Source organism: Eulemur rufifrons, chromosome 9, assembly GCF_041146395.1.
Source record: "Eulemur rufifrons isolate Redbay chromosome 9, OSU_ERuf_1, whole genome shotgun sequence".
Classification (NCBI taxonomy): domain Eukaryota; kingdom Metazoa; phylum Chordata; class Mammalia; order Primates; family Lemuridae; genus Eulemur; species Eulemur rufifrons.
In genome coordinates this window covers 6,454,730-6,462,262 of record NC_090991.1, presented here as the reverse complement: position 1 = coordinate 6,462,262, position 7,533 = coordinate 6,454,730, and the positions used below count along the sequence as shown (strand labels likewise).

General features: G+C 49.8%; 1 protein-coding gene across 1 annotated transcript; it reads left to right on the top strand.

Annotated features, from left to right (window-relative positions):
- The first annotated feature begins 4,110 nt into the window (after window positions 1-4,110).
- On the top strand, window positions 4,111-5,919 carry PIRT (phosphoinositide interacting regulator of transient receptor potential channels). The gene is made up of 3 exons (XM_069483084.1): window positions 4,111-4,207; window positions 4,427-4,570; window positions 5,504-5,919. The coding sequence occupies exons 1-3, from the start codon at window positions 4,111-4,113 to the stop codon at window positions 5,917-5,919; spliced, it is 657 nt and encodes a 218-aa protein (XP_069339185.1).
- The last annotated feature ends 1,614 nt before the right edge of the window (window positions 5,920-7,533 follow it).

Here is a 7,533-nt window from a genome sequence, read left to right as displayed (position 1 = left end):
TGTCCTCGTGTCCTCTTCTCTTTAGCATATGCAATGCTCAAGCTTCGAGTTTGGCACAAAAAAGTCCCTGAATAAATATTTTCAGTTAAAAAAATGAACTAAAATTATAATGCAATAGAAAAAGAATCCACCAAAATGGGAGGTAGAAACCAATTTTGCTATGATCACCCCTTTGAAATGAAAGATAATGAAAAGAGTTTGCCTTTTCATTATCTTAGCACTAAGGGTGTGTGCAGTTAACTTGACCTTAAAGGCCAGGAACTACCTAGGGAAAACCAGGCTGGTTGGAGGAGGGAAAGCAACAGATCTCCAGGGGTGGATCTGTTTGTGGGGAAGGGAGAAGGAAAAGGGATCATGGTTCACACTAAGACTTGCCAAGTCCATGGTCAAACTTCACTAATGATTCCAAACGTCTTTGTACAACTTTTTTTTTTCTAATCAGAATCTAAAGAAAGGGACATATTGCATTTAGTTATATCTTTTTAATCCTCTTCGTTTAAGCATTTTATTGCCATAAAATGTATACACCGAAAGGTGGTCACATCACAAGCGTGCCACTCCCCTGGTACACACCTTCGCAACCAGCTGCCGGGTTAAGAATGAGAACATTGCCAGCACCCCAGACATCCCCACCGTGTCCCCCTCTACTCACTACCCCCACCAAAGGTAGCCACTGTCCTGACCTCTCCTAGCACAGGCCGTTTTACATAGTTTTGAATTTATGTAAATGGAACCACATAGCATGAATTCTTTTCATCTGACTTCTCCTGGTAGGAGTCTCCTGCGGAGTTTCCTTCTCGCTAAGACACAGTCCCAGACAAGCCTGCTTCTTAGCGACAGCCGCCGCCTGCTCAGCCCTGGTCGTGTACTAGAAATAAGTCTCCATTGCAGTAAATCAGCCTTCTCACACTCCAAACTTGCCGTCTGGGGGAAAAGGATCCACCCACCCTTCTCAGATTGCCGTCCTGAAGGCAAGTGGACGTGCAAATCTGTGGTTAGCGCAAGACATCTGTGACTCCAGCCTCCCCAGCTCTTCCCAGACGCAGCTCTCAGGCCCTCCGTCCTCCTCCACCTCTGGGGCGCCAGGACCTTAGCGGAAACCACCTGTATTCATCTTGTAGGGCTGCTGAGACAAAGGACACAAACAGTGAATCAAAACAACAGAAGTTCACTCTCTAGTGTTTGTAGATGCCAGAAGTCCAAGCCAAGGTGTCCACAGGGCTGGGTTCCTTCCGGAGGCTCTGAGGGAGAATAAATTTCACACTGTTCCCCCAGACTGCAGCGGCTGCCGGCAACGCCCGGCGTGGCTTGGCTTGCGAAAGCTTCTCTTCACTCTTGTCTCCTCTGCACACAGCCTCACCCTGTGTGTGCCAAAGTTCCCTCTCCTTTCTCTTATAAGGACCCCAGCCACTGAGTTTAGGACCTACCCGAATTCAGGATGTTCTTATTTCAAGATCCTTACCTTGGTTGTATCTGCAATGATCCTTATTCCAAATAGAGTCACATTCTGCGGTTCAAGGGAAGAGAACTTGCTTCTCTTTTCAGCCTCTGCCTAGAAATGCAGCCCTGCCTGCCCATCCTTCCTCCCAAGTAAGTAAAATACATTAATGGTCCCGTTCTTTGGGATTTCATGGGCTATTGCAATCTAGATAGACAGATAGTTAGATAGACAGACAGACAGACAGCTATATATAGAACGGCCAGTTTTTTCTTGGCAAGTACAAATATCAACCCCACCAATGATCTTCTTCCATTGTGATCATTTCATAAAACGAAGAAGTTGCTAATGCTAAAAAAGAAGGATCTAATCTCAGAATAAAAGATAGTCTTTTAAATTGAATAAACATAACAGTGTGAAAACATACAACAGGATTCTTATTTCTCACATTGTGCAGTGGATCATGTTCAGGAATTACGAATCTAAGTTATTTCATATTCAGTGAGCAGTTACTTTACTGCAGGAGGAAGCCCCAAAGTGAAAAATTCAAGGTTCTCGTAGGCGAAGGACCCTCGGGACTCATGGGGACCAGCCATGGTGTAGCACAAGGAGTGAGGTCGAAGATCTTGGCCTGAATCCCAACACAGCCACATGTGAAGTTGGCAGTGGGAAGGGGCAGAGCCAGGAAGTGTAGTTGGCCGAGCTCCTAAATCTCACTGGCCCTCAGCCTCTGCCCTTGCAAAACGAGACTAAACTAATGGCCTACTCTCAGGGCCAAAGAGAATGTCTTGGGTGTTTCCAGCAAGGCCCAATGAGTCCCACCTCCCTGTCTCAGAATCCGGGAGTCCATTGTCCCTGGCAGTGGTCCCTGTGTCTGCACAGATCCTGTCCATGAGGCCACCTGCTCCCAGGTGGCAGCTCTTGGGAGCAGGCCCTGCCCTGCTGAGCCGCAGCCCTCATCTCTGGCCCCTCTGAGAACCACTGCACTTTGATTCCTCCATCACAGCCTTTCCAGCATCGGAGAACAGCAGTCAGGTCTGCCCTGGGTCTTCACTGCAAAGTGCTGGAAATGGCTACCCAGAAAAAAAATCCTGCTCAAGATGATCAAACATCCTCATATGAAACCAGGTTGCAGTAACCAAGACAAGGATGTATAACACACTTTATGATCCCTTCCCTACCCTAAGCCAACAGGGGGAAAGATAACTGTTCTTTTTTTGACACAGGGTCTCACTATGTCACCCCAGCTAGAGTGCAGTGGCATCATCGTAGCTCACTGCGACCTCAGAATTCCTAGGCTCAAGGGATCCACCTGCCTCAGCCTCCCAAGTAGCTGGGACTACAGGCACCTGCCACCATGCCTGGATAATTTTTGTTTGTTTGTTTTTGTTTTGTAGAAACAGGGTCTGGCTACGTTGCTCAGGCTGGTCTCCAACTGCTGGCCTCAAGGGGTTCTCCTGCTTCCACCTCCCAAAGTGCGAGGGTTACAAGCTTGAGCCACCACGCCTGGCCAAGATCACTTTTTAAATGACCATTTAGCTTGTGCAGACATACCACAGGATCCAAAGGGAAGCAAACACTGACTGCCTACGGCTACAAAAGCACATTCTAATAATACTTCCCAGAGTGTTTAAAAGCAGAGATCCCAATACCCTCTCTGCTTGAGTATATGAATGTGAATATCTAAATTCTGAACACACTGGTAATTTTGCAATTCCTATTTCCTCCCTGCCAAAGAGGAGGGATCTGTAACTGCTTGTTCTAGAGAGTGCAGTCACTACGCAGTGGTTCAGGCCTGAGCGGGGAGGGCTGGAGTCGGGAGGGTTGGAGGGATTGAGCCGAAATTAACACTGTAGGAAGGATTGAAGGAGAACACGTTCCGTGGAGGACACTTCTCTGTGTAGACGTGCCTTGGTCAAGAGGAAGGGGGAGGTTCCAGAGCACCGGGGCTTGGGGAGCACCAGGGCTTGGAAAGCACCAGCTCCAGACACCATCTCCTTTATCCCGAGCTGTCTTTTACTCCAGGCCGGTAACATGGTTTCCAAAAATGCACCCCGCCCCCTCCACATCTGGGTGTGACCCTAGCCCTCCAGCGAGCATCCTGTGTGGTGTGGGGAGGGGGTTTTATTGTGACTGGGATGAATAGCCCACCTTCCCCAATAAAATTGTGGCAAGAACTCTCTCGCATCCCGCTCACAAATGGGGCTATTTATAAATGCTGATGTGAGTGGGGCATGAGGTCGCCTGGAAACATGAAAGAAGAAGCCGGAGGAAGAAGCCCAGGATACTTGGAGAGGGAAGAAGGCAGAAGCCAGGGACGAAAGGTGGGTGATCGGAGGAGGGAGAGCGAGCGGAGGCTTGGGGGAGCACCGAGTGAGGAAAGTGATCCCCAACAGAGGAGAGTGGGAGAACTTGCGGACTCAGGATGCAGGAGGAGAGAGTTATGCTAGAGCAGTGACCACCTGAGTTCACCGCAGGGGAGGCAGCAGGCTCCTGCTAGCAGAGCCTGGCCCCTGCGAGTGGGGGGCGGTCCTGAGTTTGACCAGCGGAAGGAAGAGGAAGGGAGGAAGGAAGGGAGGGACGTTGTTCATTGACTTACTCATTTAATTAAACATATACAGAATCTTTTGGATACCAAGCACTGCACTAGGCACTTTGGAGACAACTCAACGATGAACCAGGGCAGTGACTTGGTGAACACCTTCCGGGCAGGGGACCTGGGCTCTCTTGGCCTCCTCTTCCTCTCAGACAAAACCTATCCTCAGCAAAGTGTCTAACATCAGTCATTTATACTTTATTATCTTATTGTAAATGCATAGACATTGGCTCTCAAACTCACACGTACAATTACAGAATGGAAGGCTTTAATCCCACATTAAATGGGTTTGAGAAAGCACTGCTCTGGTGGAGACTCTTTGATGGGCAAGCAGTTCATCTCCACGTTTCTGAAATTGCTCCACGTAGGTGACCACCTGTCTCCCCTCCCAGGAGATGAGGGAGCCCCAGTGACTGAGGGGCCTGTAGATGGGCTCCAGATGAGACACAGGAATAGGCAGTTGAGCGAGACTCCTCACCTAAACGGGCCTAAGGATGGGAAGGTGGAAATCCGCCTTGACGTAATTAACAAGGAGGGTGGGAAAGGTGGCATTTAGGCCTTTGAAGGTCACGTTCTTAACCTGAGTCGCCACTCTCCTGTGCTGACAGAGCACGTGAAATGCCAGGCTGCACTAAATGGTCTTCTCCAGCCTACGCCCAGCCCAGCAAGAGCAGACTGGGTGCAAGTCCCGGCTGCGGCAGTGCCTTATCCTGTGATCTTAAATAAGTCGCTTCACCTGAGTCTTCACTGTCTCATCTGCAAAACAGGACTAATGCTTAATTCACAAGGTTATTGCGCAGTTTCAATTTGATAAAGGAGTGTTTGGTGTAGTGCCTGGCACAGCGTGTACACACACACACACACACACACACACGCGCGCTCATGTGCAAACATTTATACATAAAGTATCACTCTTCTAATAGGCAAATGATACCATTTATAGAGAGCTTGCCACATGCTAGGCATTTCTTCCAGTGCATTATATGCCTTAACTCATTTAACCCTTTTGGAAATCCCTGTGAAAGAAGCAGTATATTATCCTATTTTATAGATAAGAAAACTGAGGCACAGAGAGGTTAAGTAACTCCCTCAAGATCACACAGCTAGAAAGTGGTTGTGTCTGAAAATAAGATGCCATTCAATAGACTGTACCTTTTGTCTGTCTGTTTGTTTGTTTGTTTGTTTTTAAAATGGCATCACCATTCTGTATTTTAAATATTAAAAGCAAATTGTTTAAAATGATATAATATTTATCTCTCACAAGAAAAAACACTCTACCAGCTTGGGTGGTTTCTTATTTATGTGAATTTCATTTGATTTTCCTTTTGGCTTCAGCACGCAAACGCTGCGTCCCCTCAGCGAGAGCTGGGCTGGGGATGGATGCCGAGTGCAGAGAGGGGGTGTGGGGTTCCCTCGGCTTCACTGTTGTTTCTAACTGTTGCCAGTACCAGGTACCCGGTGCTGAGCAGCTGTGACGATGGAGGCTCTCCCCAAGGCCCTGGAGGTCGATGAGAGGTGTCCGGAAGCCAAGGACCTGCTGCCCAGCCAGACCGCCAGCTCCCTGTGCGTCAGCTCCAGAAGTGAGTCTGTCTGGACCACCGCCCCCAGGAGTAACTGGGAAATCTACCGCAAGCCCATCGTCATCATGTCCGTGGGCGGCGCCATCCTGCTCTTCGGCGTGGTCATCACCTGCTTGGCCTACACGCTGAGCCTGGGCGAGAAGAGCTTTGCGGCCCTCAAGATGACCGGGCCTGCGTTCCTGTCCCTGGGACTCATGATGCTGGTGTGTGGGCTGGTGTGGGTGCCCATCATCAAAAAGAAACAGAAGCAGAGACAGAAGTCAAGCTTCTTCCAGAACCTCAAGTCCTTCTTCCAGAATCGCTAAGGATGGTTTCCCTGTCACCCTGCCACCTTGACTGGGAAAAGAAGATCTAACGACCAACATCCAACAACCCCATTTCCTCCATGGGGTGCCATGAAACTGATCCAGGCAAACTGTCTTCCTGGCCCTGTGGGAAAACCAGAGCTCAGCGCTGCAGCCTGCACGGGAACGTTGCTGGATGTATCTCACTTGGTCTCTCTGTTACTACTGAGGCTTTGTTGGATCCCGGCTGCAGCCATCCCTCCTGCTGTTCGCGTCCCGGCTCCTGCATCACTCATCTAACGCTCCACCAAGTGCAGTGCATGCTGGGAAATTCCTTGAGGGTGGGCTCTGCCCCAGGGAGAACCTCATGTTTACATATCTGAGTGCCTGAGCTGAATTCTTCATTCACATCCTTCTGGAACCAAAACTGACCCATAGAAGTCCTTTACAGAGAAGGGAGGGAAGGCTGAACTCTGACCCACTGGGTTTGACAGCCCCAGCTCCCTTGGTGGGTGACACACTGACTTGCATTTCAAGAGACCAGACACGTCACAAGTGTCAAACATTCCAAAGACTGAACAGTAAAGGGAGACCCGGGAACAACACTCTCCAGGACGGCACACGCCCCGGGACGTGGCTCTAGGAGTTAGCCAGTCGAGGAAGTTTAATTCCCAATCACATAATATTTATGCCAGAGGCAGCGGGGTAGGCTACGGGGTGTCATGGTTTCCCCTTGACCTCCTAACCCCTTCTCATCGACTGCTTTCCTCTCTGACCTTGGCAATCAGCCAAGGACAAATGCACGTTGCCCTAACTCCTTCTTCCCTCCTACTCCTGCCTCCACCCCTGAGTCTAGAACAGAAAGACAGACAGCTGCATTGCGATTCTGTGAGACGTTCTCCCCTTCACCTCCATTAACAGCAACACTGAGAGGACCAAATTCCACATCCTGATGATCTATAGGTTTCTAGAGACGGAATTCACTTTAGAAAATCCCAACTTCTGTTATTCCTGTCCCCATTCACCAAACAAGCAAATATTGATTGAGTGCCCTGCTCCGGGCCGGGCCCTGGGTTGGGAGTGTCCTCCTCTCATCTTGCTTTCCAAAGCGAGAGACACAGCCCAGCCTCTGGCAGTTAGAATACCCTGTTCTGAGTTCTCGATGGGGAGATGTGGGTGGCGTTGGGGGGACACAGGAGGTGGCTACCCCAGACTTGGGAGAGGAGAAAGAGATCCCTGGAGGCCATGCCATCTAAGCTGATGACAAAAGGGAAAGATGAGAGTTAGCAAAGGGGAAAGGAAGAGCGTGGGAGGCAGCAGGAACAAGTCTTGGGGGTGTCACAAGTGCTATGTCACTAGTTGTAGTTCCAGTGCCTCAGCGACAGAGCTTGCAGATCATTTTCCTTTCTTCTGACATGAATGCAGATGGCCCTACGATGTCACTCTCATAGTCCTCAATGCTTTCTTAGACGGTGAGTCACGGGGGTGCACTCCTAGCTGGCTCACTGGGACCCCGCACTCCCTGCACCTCGTCTCCTCTGCCCGAGAGCCTAGAGTCTGGGCACAGCTTGGGAGGGGGACCCATGTGAGTGCTAGTCCCATGGATGTCTTAGTGAGAGGAAGTTTGGGGACAAC

Coding starts and splice junctions, on each gene's coding strand:
- PIRT (XM_069483084.1), top strand. CDS start 4,111: ATGAACCAGGGCAGTGACTTGGTGAACACCTTCCGGGCAGGGGACCTG. Junction 4,208..4,426: donor CAAAACCTATCCTCAGCAAA/GTGTCTAACATC, acceptor CTCCCCTCCCAG/GAGATGAGGGAGCCCCAGTG. Junction 4,571..5,503: donor TGACGTAATTAACAAGGAGG/GTGGGAAAGGTG, acceptor GGTGCTGAGCAG/CTGTGACGATGGAGGCTCTC.